The sequence below is a fragment of the Oncorhynchus mykiss genome, chromosome 17 (assembly GCF_057628025.1).
Source record: "Oncorhynchus mykiss isolate SJ-2025 chromosome 17, ASM5762802v1, whole genome shotgun sequence".
In the NCBI taxonomy this organism is placed as follows: Eukaryota; Metazoa; Chordata; class Actinopteri; order Salmoniformes; family Salmonidae; genus Oncorhynchus; species Oncorhynchus mykiss.
This window is the reverse complement of record NC_143038.1, coordinates 44362359-44379921: the sequence shown is the minus strand read 5'-3', so window position 1 is coordinate 44379921 and position 17563 is coordinate 44362359. Positions and strand designations below refer to the sequence as shown.

General features: G+C 43.9%; 1 protein-coding gene across 1 annotated transcript in view; it reads left to right on the top strand.

Moving 5' to 3' along the window:
- Positions 1-17563, top strand: part of LOC110494271 (testis-expressed protein 264) — a 159882-nt gene that overhangs the window by 125452 nt on the left and 16867 nt on the right. The window contains exon 3 of the mRNA XM_021569215.3: positions 12121-12313. Within this exon, the coding sequence (XP_021424890.2) occupies positions 12121-12313 (193 nt within the window). The remainder of the gene's footprint in view (positions 1-12120; positions 12314-17563) is intronic.

The window sequence follows — 17563 nt, the reverse complement described above, 5'->3', positions numbered from 1 at the left end:
TAAACTTCTCGCCCCAGACTGAGTAGGTTAAGTAAAAGCATGTTGGCTCCCGGGCTCGCCAGCCAGCAAAATGGATCTCCTCCAACCAGGAACACGGGCGATGCAGAATTGCGACACAGGGAAAAGGGCAGGGGAGGAGGAGGGAGGAAATCGTAATGAAAAACGTTTGTGCCAGGTGCGCCATTTGGATTACAACAGGCCAGTTAATCTATCTCCGATTTCTATCTTTATTTCCTCCGCGGTGGGAGGAAAATATCAGACGGTGTCGGAGGAGGGGGAGCGGCGCTACCGGGAGACAATGGATGCGCTGATCTATTTATTATTGGTAATTAATGCACGTGGGTGGTAACTTCTTTGGCTGTCAAATCAGGGAGTTAAAATGATGTGGCGGACAAATGGATCAGCATAGCTGGGAAACAGTCGGGGCGTCGATGGGCCGTAAATCTAATGATAAATGTTGGCCATCCATTATTCATATGCTCTTTCTGTGTTAAATACAGAGCACAGCACATTTACTACTGCAAGGCCTAGGCAGAGAACATGTGAAGCAGTTTAAGCATGTAGCGACAGGTGGATTGATGGAGCGCTCTCATCTCTCTCTCTGCCTGTCTGTCTCTCTCTCTCTTTCTCCCTCTCCCTCTCTCCCTCTTCCTCTCTCTCTTTCTCTCCAACTAATACAGCCATTGTAGATGTACATCCATTAAGTCAGTGTGTGTTGTCGATACTGCTGTGTTGGAGTGTGATTGAAGTCTGTTGTGTCCTGAAGCTGTGGAGGTCTAGGAGGTTAATTACTTCCTCAATAGAATACATGTCTCAGCTTTCATGTCATCTTTATTAGTCACAACAACACTACCGAAGCACAAGTCCGGACATGTCCAGGAAATACGTTGATGCCCTGTACTTTGAACACTCTTGGTGCTTTTACAGAGGATTTGTAGTGACATTTGCGAAAAGCCGCCAAGGATTTTTATAAATCACCTCTGCTCTATGTTGGTCCCTGCTGTTGGTTAACCGATGTAATTCATCATTTGTATTCACCTTGATTGTTGAATGGCTTCTACTTTTCTGAGATGGACAGTAATTAATATCAGGCTTTAAATAGCTGCTTGACAATAATTATGCTAGTGATTGTGCTAGCGCTAGAGCGGTTTGAAACTGAGAGAACCATTACTTCCTGTAACCATTACTTCCTGTAACCATTACTACCTGCAATAGTGGCAAATTCTTCCCTACTGGTTATATTCACAGGAATTACTCATTTGTAGAGTCTGAAATGATTATGCCATCAGATTGTAATCAACATAATTCACTTAACTGTATTCCCAAGTGACTGGCTACTCTGGTGTGTTTCAATGAGCTGGGGAGAGAGATCTTCTTGATTGTTATATCAGTCTCGGTACAACGATTGCAGCTAGTAGTTATTATTATCTTGCATGTATGTGCCTCATCTGTCAAATCAGTCTCGGTACATGTAAACACTTCACTCTGCCTGGCACAGTGATGCCACAGTATCTATCGCTTTTATACTGCAGGAGCATCTCTGGAATTCAAAGAGAAATGGCCCTGGTTTCTCCTCGTGTCCTCACCACCCTCAGGCTATAAAGGTTTACAGATCTGTGCAAAGGCAGTGGAGAGATCAGACACTCGGGAATGAGCACCTGTTTTAGTGGCTCCGACACGCGTACGTAGCTAGTGGTCATTTATTTGCAGTTTAGTTGCTTTTGACACATTTTCCCTCTTTCTCTGTCTGTCTCTGTCTCTCCCTTGCTATCTCTCTCTACGTATTTCTCCATCTATAACTCTCTCTCTCTTTGTCATTCTCTATTTGTCACCGCCCATCCTGTCTCTTCTTCTCTCTGCTGACACTCTTTCCCTCAGAGACGGCGGTCGGTGTGCGGCTTATTGTCTTTGTCTCTTTCCTCCTGCTCCTATTATCTGGGAGGGTTCAAGGGCAATGTGGCTGTGGCTCATTTGCATATGACAGTAGTCCTGGGCACTGTGGAGGGCTTCATGTGTAGCAGGTGATTCATATCATGCCTATTTTTAACAAGATTAAAACTAGGTCTGTCAAATGATTTTTTTTAAATTAATTGCGATTAATCGCATTCCATTCTGTAGTTAAATGCGATTAATCGCACATTTTTATTTTGCTTAAATTTGGTGCTAAATAAAGATTTTGCCTGCCACATCAGTACCTTGTTAGAGGTTGTTTTCACTCTCTGGGCATATTGTACAGAGGAAGAGCACAGCTTTATCATCTGAAAATGTCAACATGCTTGTTTGTCTTTGCACCTGGCTCGGTGAAAAGAAATAGGAGGGCGACTGTAGTGTACGGTCACAGGTTTATGTTCTGTGGAATTCATGACATTGTTGGACAAGTTTTATCCTTAGAGCCAGTTGATTTTTTCTTATAGCCAAACCTCCAATCAGTAATTGGGAGAACAATCATTTTGAATGGCTGAAGCTTTAAATGCCTGGTACGGCAACTGCTCGGCCTCCAACCGCAAGGCACTAGAGAGGGTAGTGCGTATGGCCCAGTACATGACTGGGACCAGGCTTCCTGCCATCCAGGACCTCTATACCAGGTGGTGTCAGAGGAAGGCCCTAAAAATTGTCAAAGGTCTCCAGCCACCCCAGTCATAGACTGTTCTCTTTGCTACCGCACGGCAAGCAGTACTGGAGCACCAAGTCTAGGTCCAAAAGGCTTCTTAACAGCTTCTACCCCCAAGCCATCAGACTCCTGAACAACTAATCAAAGGGCTACCCAGACCCCTCTTTTACACTGCTGTTACTCTTTGTTTATTATCTATGCACAGTCACGTTAACTCTACCTACATGTTCATACTACCTCAACTAACTGGTGCCCCAGCACATTGACTCTGTACCGGTACCCCCAGTATATAGCCTCGCTACTGTTATTTTACTGCTGCTGTTTAATTGTTTGTTACTTTTATCTATTTTTTACTTAACTTTTTTTTTCTTAACTTTTTAAAGCACTGTTGGTTAAGGGCTTGTAAGTGAGCATTTCACTGTAAGGTATTCGGTGCATGTGACAAATAAAATTTTATTTGATGTGTGTATGTGCATGTTTGTGTGTGAGGACGTGTTTAATTATATAGACCAGAAGTCCCCACAAGAATAGCATTTCCGCGGAGTGGAATTCCATCTTGTTGTGACATCTTGTGCGAGTGACTCCTTATTTTGCCCATGTGCAACTTGCTGTTGTCCCAGCGTTTGTTGGGCTGTGTTAGAAAAGCCCTGAAAAAAAATTGCATTTGGCTCGGGCGCTGTTCTGTAGCTGCAATCATGTTCCGTGCACTGTCTGTGCAAACTGTGGTAACTTTGTTTTCAATGTTCCACTGCTTTGCTAGATCCATGAAATGCCCTTTTTGTCTTCATTATGGCCAGAGCATGTGAATGCAGTTTCCAGTTTTCTTCGATGTGGTCCAGCACCCTCTTCTAGCTTAGCCTGCGGAAGATGTCCTCCATTGCTTCTAAACATTACTTGTATTGTTGGTGTCGACAGTATGTTTTCGCTTGTAAATGATAACGAAGACTCAATGTACTTCGGCAATAAACGTATTCAGCATGGCAGTTGATGCAAATGACTTTAGGTTTATCCAGAGAGCCATCTGGGGAGTGATTTGAAATTGAATTTGACATTTAAAAGCACCTGCATTCTCCATCATTCATTCATACAAGTAGCTAGCTAGTAAAGTGGTTGTCAAACTAGCGCATCGTCAGCCAGGGCTTAAATTTGAACTATGGATGGTTCAGGGTGTCAAACTAAGAAAATGCATTAATGGCGTCAATTTTTTTTTACGGCATTACAAACGAAGCATTAACACTGTATTAACACGTTCACTTTGACAGCCCTAATTAAAACCAATCAATCAGCATGGTTCACACTGCCCACCATGCCCAATGAAAAATGAATCACCTGCCCTCTCCTCCCCCCTCTCCCATTCTCTCTCATCCCCTAAATTGGAGAGGGGATTGCACACCTCCACAACCCACTGCCTCTATTCCTCTACCTCCTCCACATGGCACAATACACCCAGCACTTACAACACTGAAACATGGTGCCCCCACAACCCATTCTATGTCCTATAATATGTCCCCTGTGTGACTCTGTGGCTGTACTATACATATAGTAAAGCTGTCAATTCTCTGGAATGTCTTGGGCATGAATTAAAAGCTTAGCAGCACAATTATGAATTATGAAAGCCTAATGTTCTCTTTAGGGTAAATGTTCTAGAATATTTATAAACTCCCCTCTTTCACACAGCCGCTTGCCTCCACCCAAGGAGACTGGTGACATAGACATCTGTAGTTGGGAGAGATGATGACCTTCTTGGACTCTGTGGTACAGAAATCTTTGAGACTTGCTGGCGTGGGAGCACAGTGTGTGGTCAATTGCGGTTCATGGTATTATCTAGAGAAACAACCATGCTTTACCATTTCAAAGAGCGAAGAACATCGAGAAATGGTTTATTGAGATTGGTGTGGAAGAACTTGACTGGCCTGTGCAGAGCCCTGACCTCAACTCCATCAAACACCTTTGGGATGAATTGGAACGCGGATTGTGAGTCAGGCCTAATCACCCTACATCAGTGCCTGACCTCACTAATGCTCTTGTGGCTGAATGGAATTAAGTCCCCGCAACAATGTTCCAAAATCTAGTGGAAAGCCTTCCCAGAAGAGTGGAAGCTGTTATAGCAGCAAAAGGAGGGACCAACTCCATATTAATGCCCATGATTTTGGATGGGACGAGCAGGTGTCCACATACTTTTAGTCATGTAGTGTAATTCAATCACTATGAAACTGTGACTTCTCGATATCACACTCCTGGCTTTTATATTCCGGGGCCTCGTTTGGATCACTCCGCTTCCAATGGTCCTTTGTGGGCCACATTTTCAAACCTCCAGTCTCGCTCCAATCTCTTGGCACATTAAGGTGGATTCGCTTCCACATGGATTGGCGCTCTAAGCATGTGTGTAATCACCAAACATCTGCGACTCATTTAGAATATTTTGGCGAATTTCAGAGGTGAAATATTCCAGAGAGGGAGGCTAAAGCCCCCAAATGTTTTCCTTGTCATGGTGTCGGAGTGTGGGGTATTTGAATTTGAATCTTAAATCGGCTATTCACCCCCCAGGTCTCTGGGCACCGTCCGGGTGGGCTAGGGAGATAGCAATGATGTTTACCAAAAACGTGTCTGGGTTCCCTTTGTTTGAATCCCAGATTGAGCCATTAGTCCTACTCGTTATCCGTCTGATCAGTTGAATGAATGTGTGTAGGCCTACTTTTGGTCATGTAGTGTTATTTGAGTGCTGTCTGTCTTCCCAGTAGCCTACGTGGTGTGTGAACTGCTGACTGCTCATAACTCACAGTTGATTGTTGACACATCAACCAGGATTAAGGGGGCAGGGCAATTTGTGACTTGTTTTGGTAATCAGTGGCTGTATTGCCTCTCCTAGGCAATCGGCAATTACAACAGGGAGGTGTGCTCTTCACCTCTGCTAGACAATTAGCAATTTGTTTTAGTACTTCAGTCTCCCCTAGTTTCTCAGCGGTAGCCGTGTAAGCGGAGGCTGTGTCAGTGGCAGTCTTGTCGCCGAAATGAAGACGGTTCTGCCGAGTTGTTCTGCCAAGTCGTTCGAGGAAGGAAAGAGACATCTTCCTCACCATTCTCGCACTTGAGTATTTTACAGTTATTTTCAGATGATCTAGTTTTGCTCTTTTGTAGCTTTGGCAACTATGTGTGTGTTTTCTATACCTGTTCGCTCTTTTCCCTGTAGGTTTTACAGACGCCCCCTGCACGCACAACACGTGTGGAATTCCGGGTCTCTGGCAGCGTTTAGAACTGTCGATCTCCGGTCAAGAACACAGAGTTTTTTTGCATTTTCTCTCATAGTCTGAGAGCATCTGGTCGTCGCGGTGGTGGCACATAGCTACTCATTTCTCCTAACTGGAGATTTTCTCTTTTCTCTGTCTCTCACCTGCCCATCTTCTCTTTTGAATTCCATGCTGTCACTGTCACTTGTCCACTCAAGCTTAACATTGTTGTCATCTATTGCCCACTAGGTGCCCTTGTAGAGTTTCTCAATGAGCTTGACACCTTGATAAACTCATTTCCTGACACTGGCTCACCGCTCTTAGTACTTGGTGACTTCATCCTCCCGACATCTGCCTTCGATTATTTTCTTTCCAACTCTCCCTTTCACCTCCTTGCCTCTTTTGACCTCACCCTTTCCCAGTCCCCTCTAACTCACAAGGCAGGCAATACGCTTGACCTCATCTTTACCCGAGACTGTCCGCCTACTAATCTTACTGCAACCCCCCTCCAGGTCTCTGATAAGTGTTTTGTTTCCTTTTCTGTCTCCCTTTCCTCCAACCCTATCCACTCAGCCAATACCCAGATGGTCATGCTCTGTCGCAATCTTCGCTCTCTCTCTCTCTCCCACTACTCTCTCCTCTTCTATCCTATCATCTATCTTTTCTGCTAAATCCTTCTCCCTCCTGATTCTGCCTCTATGACCCTACTCTCCTCCCTTTCTGCATCCTATGACTCGCAGTGTCCCCTTTCCTCCCAGCCGACACGAGCCTCCCCTCCTGCTCCGTGGCTGGGTGACTCATTGCAAGCTGGCAGCTAATTGTAAAATGAGGAAAATTAAACTTCATTCCCTCCTCTCGACCTTCTCTTTCTCTGTATCTGCTGCTTACCCCACTTTCTATCATTCCACATTTTAACCCTAGGAAACTATTTTCCACCTTGTCCTCCCTCCTTAATCCTCCACCCCTCCCCTTACTCCTCCCTCTCTGCGGACGACTTTGTCAATCACTTGGAAAAGAGAGTTGAGGATATCCACTCCTCATTCCCTGAGCCTATTGAGTCCACTGGTCCCACTCACACAGAACTATCTGCTATGCAGATGACACTCAATTACTTTTCTCCTTCCCACCTTCTGACACCCAGGTGGCGGCATGCATCTCTGTGTGCCTGGGAGATAAATCAGTTTGGATGTCGGCCCACCACCTTAAGCTCAACCTCGGCAAGACGGAGCTGCTGTTTCCCCCCCCCCCCCCCCCCCCCCCGGAAAAGGCTTGCCTGTTCAAAGACCTCTCCATCACGGTTGATAACTCCACAGTGTCGCTCTCCCAGAGTGCACAGAACCTTGGTGTGACTCTTGACAACACCCTGTCGTTCTCTGCCAACCTCAAAGCAGTGACTCACTCCTGCAGGTTCATGCTCTACAATATCCGTAGAGTACGACCCCACCTCACACAGGAAGTGGTGCAGGTCCTAATCCAGGCACTTGTCATCCCGCTAGAACTACTGCAACTCACTGTTGGTTAGGCTCCCTGCGTGTGCCATAAAACCCCTGTAACTTATCCAGAACGCTGCAGCCCGGCTGGTTTTCAACCTTCCCAAGTTCTCCCATGTCACCCTGCACCTCTGCACACTGCAATAGCTACCAGTAGAAGCTCACATCCACTACAAGACCATGGTGCTTGCCTACAGAGCAGCAAGAGGAACTATGCTCAAACCCTACACACGAACCAGAGCACTCCGTTCTGCCACATCTTGCCTTTTGGCCCTCTCACCGCTACGGGAGGGCAGCTCCCACTCAGCCCAGTCCAAGCTCTTCTCTGTCCTGGCACCCCAATGGTGGAATCAGCTTCCCCCTGAAGCTTGGACTGCGGAGGCCCTGCCCATCTCCCCGAAAGCACCTGAAACCACACATCTTCAAAGAGTATTTTAAATAATCCCCCTCCTCACCTCAACACCCCCTCCCCTTCTAGCTCTGACTTTGCCGATATCTACTTTATTGAGGAAAAGAGTACTTACTATACCTGTGGTTGTCCCACCTAGCTATCTTAAGATGAATGCATTAACTGTAAGTCACACTGGATAAGAGAATCTGCTAAATTACTAAAATGTTAAATGTCTATAGCATTTATTCACATGGTAATTGGAGTCAGATTGATGAATGTAGTTTATTATTCAACAACATTTTAACCCAACTACAGATACAGCATATGTACATGGTTTGTTAATGGACTTGCATGGAGGAACTTATCTCACAGAAATTCATATTCATTCACCAGACACATAAATTATAGTGGAGTATTATGTCAGCATACTGGTAGGGCTTCATCATGTCACTCCTCCGCTTATCTGATTCCTTCTGCCCATCTGCAAAACACACAGCTTATCATTGGACTGGGCTCTTAACGTAATGGTATAGTTGACTGGTGTATCAGTCGTGGGAATGTGAGAAGCTTACGGCTCTCATTTTAAAGCTGCAGAAACATGGTGATCATTGGGTTTGCGGAATTCAAGCGCAACAAAACAGGTTGCCTTGAGAAGCCTAGCGTGCTGCTTTTCTTTTTAGGGAAGGTTCTTCTAAAGTTCTCTAAAGGTTGTCCCTCGAAGGAGTAATGTGCCCCTGCTCTAAAGAGGATTCCATTTGCTGAAACTGATCCCCAATCAAAGGTCAATCAATGCTGCTGAATGGATCACAGAACTTGTGGAATATCTGTATTTACTGTGGCTTCAGAAAGTATTCACACCCATTGACTTTTAAAAAAAACAATTGTGTTACAGCCTGAATTTAAAATTGATTAAATTGAGATTTTGTGTCACTGGCCTACACACAACACCCCATAATATCAAATTAGAAGTATTTCATGTATTTTGAATTTCTTACAATTAATAGCAAATGAAAAGCTGAAATGTCTTCAGTAAAGAAGTATTCAACCCCTTTGTTGTGGCAAGCCTAAATAGGTTCAGGAGTAACAATGTGCTTAATAATTCACAAAAAGTTGCATGGACTCCCTCTGTGTGCAATAATTATGTTAAACATGATTTTTGAATCACTGTACTCCACACATACAATTATTTGTAAGGTCCCTCAGTCGAGCAGTGAATTTCAAACAGATTCAACCACAAAGGCCAAGGAGGTTTTCCAAAGCCTGGCAAAGAAGAGCACATATTGGTAGATGGGTGAAACAATAATAAGATATTGAATATCCCTTTGAGCGTGGTGAAGTTATTAATTACACTTTGGATGGTGTGTCAATACACCCAGTCACTACAAAGATACAGGCGTTCTTCCCAACTCAGTTGCCGGAGAGGAAGGAAACCGCTCAGGGATTTTTGAATACAAAGCGTTCTGTTTGGGGCAAATCCAACACAACACATCCTTGAATACCACTCTTCATGTTTTTTTATATAAAAAAAACTCCCTAGTCCTTGCCGATGCAAAGCATATCCATAGCATGATGCAACCACTACCAAATGGAATAGAGCTAAGCCCAGGCTAAATCCTAGAGAAAAACCTGGGTCAGTCTGCTTTCCAACAGACACTGGGAGACAAATGCACCTTTCAGCAGAACAATAACCTAAAACACAAGGCCAAATATACACTGGAGATGCTTACCAAGATGACCATTGAATGTTCCTGAGTTGCCTAGTTACAGTTTTGACTTAAATTGGCTTGAAAATCTATGGCAAGACTTAAAAATGGCTGTCTAGTAATGATCAAACAATCAACTTGACAATTAGCTTGAAGAATTGTTTAAAGAATAATGTGCAAATATTGTACAATCCAGGTGTGCAAAGCTCTTACCCAGAGAGACAAAGGTGATTCTAACATGTATTGACTCAGGAGTGTGAATACTTATGTAAATGAGATATTTCTGTATTTAATTTTCAATAGAATTTGCTCAAATGTAATTATGGGGTATTGTGTGTAGTTGGGTGAAGGAAAACATCTATTTAATCAATTTTGAATTCAAGCTGTAACACAACAAAATGTGGAATAGGTCAAGGGGTATGAATACTTTCTGAAGGCACTGTATCAATCCTCATTGATTAGCTCACTACTCTGTGCGAGGTTACACAGCAAACACTAAACACTTTTTTTTTAATTACTGGAGTGTGTCTGTTTTTTTCCATGACAAAAGAGACTGGCTCATTAAATTAAGAATAATTGGTGTGTGTATGTGTGCGTGTGCCTTTTCGTGTGTCCCCATGTCTGTGTCTGCTCATCCCTTACACAACCTTGTTCTAATCAAATCAAATAAAATTGTATTTGTCACATACACATGGTTAGCAGATGTTAATGCGAGTGTAGCGAAATGCTTGTGCTTCTAGTTCCGACAATGCAGTAATAACCAACGAGTAATCTAACTAACAATTCCAAAACTACTGCCTTATACACACAAGTGTAAAGGGATAAAGAATATGTACATAAAGATATATGAATGAGTGATGGTACAGAGCGGCATAGGCAAGATGCAGTAGATGGTATCGAGTACAGTATATACATATGAGATGAGTATGTAAACAAAGTGGCATAGTTTAAAGTGGCTAGTGATACATGTATTACATAAAGATGCAGTAGTTGATATAGAGTACAGTATATACGTAGACATATGAGATGAATAATGTAGGGTATGTAAACATTATATTAAGTAGCATTGTTTAAAGTGGCTAGTGATATATTTTACATAAATTCCCATTATTAAAGTGGCTGGAGTTGAGTCAGTGTGTTGGCAGCAGCCACTCAATGTTAGTGGTGGCTGTTTAACAGTCTGATGGCCTTGAGATAGGAGCTGTTTTTCAGTCTCTCGGTCCCAGCTTTGATGCACCTGTACTGACCTCGCCTTCTGGATGATAGCGGGGTGAACAGGCAGTGGCTCGGGTGGTTGTTGTCCTTGATGATCTTAATGGCCTTCCTGTGACATCGGGTGGTGTAGGTGTCCTGGAGGGCAGGTAGTTTGCCCCCGGTGATGCGTTGTGCAGACCTCACTACCCTCTGGAGAGCCTTACGGTTGTGGGCGAAGCAGTTGCCGTACCAGGCGGTGATACAGCCCGACAGGATGCTCTCGATTGTGCATCTGTAGAAGTTTGTGAGTGCTTTTGGTGACAAGCCAAATTTCTTCAGCCTCCTGAGGTTGAAGAGGCGCTGCTGCGCCTTCTTCACGATGCTGTCTGTGTGGGTGGACCAATTCAGTTTGTCTGTGATGTGTACGCCGAGGAACTTAAAACTTACTACCCTCTCCACTACTGTTCCATCGATGTGGATAGGGGGGTGTTCCCTTTGCTGTTTCCTGAAGTCCACAATCATCTCCTTTGTTTTGTTGGCGTTGAGTGTGAGGTTATTTTCCTGACACCAGACTCCGAGGGCCCTCACCTCCTCCCTGTAGGCCGTCTCGTCGTTGTTGGTAATCAAGCCTACCACTGTTGTGTCGTCCGCAAACTTGATGATTGAGTTGGAGGCGTGTGTGGCCACGCAGTCGTGGGTGAACAGGGAGTACAGGAGAGGGCTCAGAACGCACCCTTGTGGGGCCTCAGTGTTGAGGATCAGCGGGGTGGAGATGTTGTTACCTACCCTCACCACCTGGTGGCGGCCCGTCAGGAAGTCCAGGACCCAGTTGCACAGGGCGGGGTCGAGACCCAGGGTCTTGAGCTTGATGACGAGTTTGGAGGGTACTATGGTGTTAAATGCTGAGCTGTAGTCGATGAACAGCATTCTCACATAGGTATTCCTCTTGTCCAGATGGGTTAGGGCAGTGTGCAGTGTGGTTGAGATTGCATCGTCTGTGGACCTATTTGGGCGGTAAGCAAATTGGGTGTGCTGTTAAACGTTATGAGCAGTTATGAGCAGGGAGTGGAGTAATGATCTCAAGCAGGTGGCTATCTCCTCCTGGAAAGAATATCTTTATATACTGTTGTGTGTAGTTCAGACTAGAGTGGGAGAGGAGAGAAATTATGTCATGCTTTAACACTGACCAAATTGTCTTAATGGTTCACAGCTCAGTTTATTGTTATGGGAGTAATACAGTGCTTATAGATGTGGTACATGGTCAAACTGACAAGTCTTTCTGGTCTACAGCAGCCGTCTTTAGAGAAAGACTTAGTTCTTCTTTAGAATAACTCTCCCTACATTGTTGACATGTGTTTTTTACATACAGAGCGGTTGAGCCTTAGACAAGCTCAGGAGTGGAGGGCAGATCTCATAAAATGCACTGCCTCTTGTCAATGGGAATTAAACATTCTCTCTCTCTCCTGCTCTGTCCCTCTCTCACTCTCTTTCACCCACCCCACAGGAGAGGCAGCTTCATGCCTGGCCATTCATTGAGATCAATACAGGGGATCTGACCCACTACATGGCTCCACTGTCCTCCCAGAGTGGCTTCCACCACACTGGCTTCGTTGTGCCCGAGCTCATCACACAGACAGCGGCCAAGATACCTGTGACAGAGGAATCCTCGGACCAGGACAGAGGGACGGATGTTGCAGGTACTCTAATCCCCTCCTCTCTCCATACAACCACTGAAACGTTCAAGCAACAAAGATGTTTTTTAGTAGCTAGTTTCATAGCAAGAAAACATCAAAGAAGTTGAAATTAGACTTAGGGTGGCCAGTAGAGGAAAGAAAGACAAAAGCATTGAACTGTTTCTTCCTGAACAACTTGTTTGACTAAGAGGTTTGTTTGAAGTAGTTGTTACTTAAGTGAGTTTGCAGATCAACAGGCTACACCTCTAGTCTAGTCTATCCCAAGGTAAGGCTGTGTGTTCGATTTCAAGAACTAACAAACAGCTAGGATGTAGCTGCAGGTATTTTTCAACGGGAGCTGCACTCAGTGCCCCACCACGTTGATTCCATCCAACAGCTGATATGAGTCCCTGTAATTGTTCTGTCACTGTAAGTACGTTTCTTCAAGCACAATTTGTTGGTCTTTTAAACTTGATAGGGCCTTCAGTTTAGCACAGTAGCGATATTGACTTTGTCTTTGCACAAATCATTTTGTAAGGGAAGCGGGTTAGTGTGTGTGCAGATAAGACTGTGTGGGCTGTAGGTGTAGACTAAGATGGCTTGACTGAGAGGAGGTATGGGGAAGCAAGGGCTCACGGAGGCTCTTCTTCCTATAGTGCACTAGTTTTGTTAATCCAATGCCCTGTATTGTGGGGGTTATTGTCTTTCCTTTGTTCTTTTTCGTAATTATTGTTGACTGTTGTTGACTTGTCTTTCCTTTGTTCCGTGCCCATTCATGTAATGATGTCTGTGTAGGTGCAGAACTGGTTACCATGGTGAGAGTCTGCTATTGGTCATTGAGGAGGGCACTGCCCGCGTATTGATGATGAATTATACAAGCACAGACACCAGCGACATGCTGGGAGTTTGTGGCGTTCACAGCTTTTCATTTATTTGTCAACAACACCAAATTGAGACAAAAGGGTGTTCATTGGTAGAATTTTGTATTTGTTTAGGCATCAGACTTCAGAAAGCTCACTGAGTTCAGTTTACTCCAAATGTTGACTCTCTCTCCCTTTCCATGCATCTCCCTCTCCTTTCCTGTTGCTCCTTCCGCTCTCCCCTCCTCACCATCTCCCCTCTATCTATCTCTCTCCCTCTCTCTCTCTCTCTCTCTCTCTCTCTCTCTCTCTCTGCTTGGCCCTGTCATGTAGTGAGGATTTATGGCAGTGTGGGACGCTGTCTGGTGTACTGTGTTGTGACCTGAGGATCTTTCACTTTCACTCTAAATCTAAATTGCTTCAATAATCAATATGTCAGTCCCCCAGCAGTCTACAGTAAACAGTGGGTCAACGCAGTTCTGCAATACTAACAGCAAACATAAGCTGTGTGTGTGTGTCAAATCAAATAAAGTCACATTTTATTTTGTCACATGCTTCGTAAACAACTGGTGTAGCGAAATGCTGACTTACAGGCCCTTCCCAACAATACAGAGAGAAAAATAGAGAAATAATAACACTAGGAGTAACTGTAACTTCGCTATATACACGGGGTATATAACAACGAGTCAACGTGCAGGGGTACGAGGTAATTGAGGTAGTCAGAAGTTTACATACACCTTAGCCAAATACATTTAAACTCAGTTTTTCACAATTCCAAGTCAAAATTCCCTGTCTTAGGTCCGTTAGGATCACCACTTTACTTTAAGAATGTGAAATGTCAGAATAATAGTAGAGAGAATGATTCATTTCAGCTTTTATTTCTTTCATCACATTCCCAGTGGGTCAGAAGTTTACATACACTTAATTAGTATTTGTTAGCATTGCCTTTAAATTGTTTAACTTGGGTCAAACGTTTCGGGTAGCCTTCCAATAAGATGTGTGAATATTGGCCCATTCCTCCTGACTGAGCTGGTGTAACTGAGTCAGGTTTTTATCACGATAATCATTCGATAATGATAATTATCACGATATTAATAAAATAATGTTTTAAGGAAAATTGTTCCATGTTTGCGGCCAGGGAGCACGTACTTGGGGTCAATGAAATTGATAAGCCTCTTGAAACCTTCCTTGTTGACTGTGCTAATTGGTAGCATGTCTTCGACTGTGCTAATTGGTAGCATTTGTGATGTCTTTGTTTTTTTAATGTTTGCTTGTAGGGCATAAATGCTGTCCGTGTTCACTGCTTCGGGCAAACATCCCTAGATTGACTGGTGCTTGAGGAGCGTTTATCAATACCGTGGCGCGAACTCAAACTTCCTGCATGTTCCAAAGAGTGATTTTGCTTCAGATGTTGAAAAAGGTTTGTCGTATTACCAGACTTCGTAGCCACCTGTCTACGACACAATTTGCACTGAACATTGCTCTGCTCTTTGCCAGGCTTCAAAAAGCCAAACCACTTTCAAATTACTGAGACAGTGGAACCCTTTTTATCAATAATTTCTTTGTTGGAAGCTGCTCCTTCTCCATGGCTATCACTGCCACTGTTTTCGCCAACATCACTCATTTTTCGTGGTTAATAGTGGCTACTCCATCACTCGAGGTTCTAAGTGGTTTTTAGTGGTATACCTCTCCATGTCCATATTGTCACTTCTCTACACGTTCCTGCTGCGTCACAGAGGTAAAATGGACTGCTGTACCTAATTATTCTATATCGACATTATCGAAAATGAATCTAAATGTTTTATATCGTTATTGAGGGAAGTAATTACCTTGATAATTATTGATATTGATTTATCGCCCAGCCCTAGGATTGAGGTCAGGGCTTTGTGATGGCCACTCCAATACCTTGACTTTGTTGTCCTTAAGCCATTTTGCCACAACTTTGGAAGTATGCTTGGGGTCATTGTCCATTTGGAAGACCCATTTACGACCAAACTTTAACTTCCTGACTGATGTCTGAGATGTTGCTTCAATATATCCACATAATTTTCCTACCTTATGATACCATCTATTTTGTGAAGTTCACCAGTCCTCCTGCAGCAAAGCACCCCCACAACATGAGGCTGCCACTCCCGTGTCTCACGGTTGGGATGGTGTTCTTCGGCTTGCAAGCCTCACCCTTTTTCCTCCAAGCATAACGATGGTCATTATGGCCAAATAGTTATATTTTTGTTTCATCAGACCAGAGGACATTTCTCCAAAAAGTACAATTTTTGTCCCCATGTGCAGTTGCAGACTGTAGTCTGGCTTTTTATGGTGGTTTTCGAGCAGTGGCTTCTTCCTTGCTGAGCGGCCTTTCAGGTTGTCGATATAGGACTTGTTTTACTGTGGATATAGATACTATACCTGTTTCCTCCAGCATCTTCACAAGGTCCTTTGCTGTTGTTCTAGGATTTCGCACCAAAGTACATTCATCTCTAGGAGACAGAATGTGTCTCCTTCCTGAGCGGTATGACGGCTGCGTGGTCCCATTGTGCTTATACTTGCATACTATTTTTTGCACAGATGAATGTGGTACCTTCAGGCGTTTGGAAATTGCTCCCAAGGATGAACCAGAATGTGGAGGTCAACAATTTTATTTTTTTTGGCTGATTTCTTTTGATTTTCACATGATCTCAAGCAAAGAGGCACTGAGTTTGAAGGTAGGCCTTGAAATACATGCACAGGTACACCTCCAATTGACTCAAATGATGTCAACAAGCCTATCAGAAGCTTCTAAAGCCATTTAAATGCACTGTCAACTTAATGTATGTAAACTTCTGACCCACTGGAATTGTGATACAGTGAATTATAAGTGAAATAATCTGTCTGTGAACAATTGTTTTAAAAATGACTTGTTGTCATGCAGAAAGTAGATGTCCTTAACGACAAACTATAGTTTGTAAACAAGAAATGTGTGGAGTGGTTGAAAAACAAGTTTTAATTTCTCCAACCTAAGTGTATGTAAACCTCCGACTTCAACTGTATGTGCATGTAGGTAGGGATTTGATTTATTAGGATTCCCATTAGCCAACAACAACGGTGACAGCTAGTCTTACTGGGGCCCGACAAATAGCTAAAATGACATTACAGAAAAAATACTTTACAATTTGCATAAATGTAAAATTGTGTGTGTGTGTGTGTGTGCATATCTATCAGTTACACATACATGTCAGTACATACACACAACAAGTAGGTCACATTGGGGAGAGGCGTTGTGCCGTGAGCTTTATTTGTTTTTTGAAAACAGGTTTGCTGTTCACTTGCACTATATAAGATGGAAGGGAGTTCCATGCACTCATGGCTCTGTATTATATTGTACATTTCCTTGAATTTGTGCTGGACCTGGGGACTGTGAAAAGACCCCTGGTGGCATATCTGGTGGTGTAAGTGTGTGTGTCAGTGCTGTGTGTAAGTTGACTATGCAAACCATTTGGAATTCCCAACACATGAATGTTTCTTATAAAAACAAGAAGTGACGCAGTCAGTCTTTCCTCATCTCTTAGCCAAGAGAGACTGGCATGCATAGTGTTAATATTATCCCTCTGATTACAATAAAAGAGCAAGACGTGTGGCTCTGTTCTTTCTGCATCTTAACTAGGTCTTCTTTGCAGCGCTTGACCATATTACTGGACAAAATAACAATTTAATGAACTATTTAGCAGTCTAATGGCTTGGGAATAGAAGATGTTCAAGGTCCTGTTGGTTCCAGACTTCGTGCATTGGTACCGCTGGCTGTGCAGTAGCAGAGAGAATAGTCTTTGACTTGGGTGACTGGAATCTTTGACGATTTTTCGGGCCTTCTTCTGACATCGCCTGGTATAGAGGTCCTGGATGGCAGGGAGCTCAGCCCCAGTGATGTACTGGGCTGTACGTACTACCCTTGGTAGCGCCTTGCGGTTTGATCCCAAGCAGTTGCCATACCAACAGGTTATGCAGCCAGTCAAGATTCTCTCAATGCTGTGCTGCTGAATAACTTTTTGAGGATCTGAGGGCCCATGACAAATCATTTCAGCCTCCTTAGGGGGAAGAGACGTTGTCATGCCTCCTTCACGACTGTGTTGCTGTGTGTGGACCATGATAATTCCTTATTGATGTGGACAACGAGGAACGTAAAGTTCTCAAACCGCTCCACTACAGTCGCATTGATGTGGATGGGGGTGTGCTAGGCCCTCTGTTTCCCGTTGTCCACAATCAGCTCCTTTGTCTTGTTGAGGGAGAGGTTGTTGTCCTGGCACCATACTGCCCGTTCACTGACCTCCTCCCTATATTCTGTCTCATCGTCAGTGATCAAGCCAACCACCGTCAGGAATTTCAGAATCTAGTTGCAGAAGGGAGAGTTCAGTCCCAGGGTCCTGAGCTTAGTTTTGAGCTT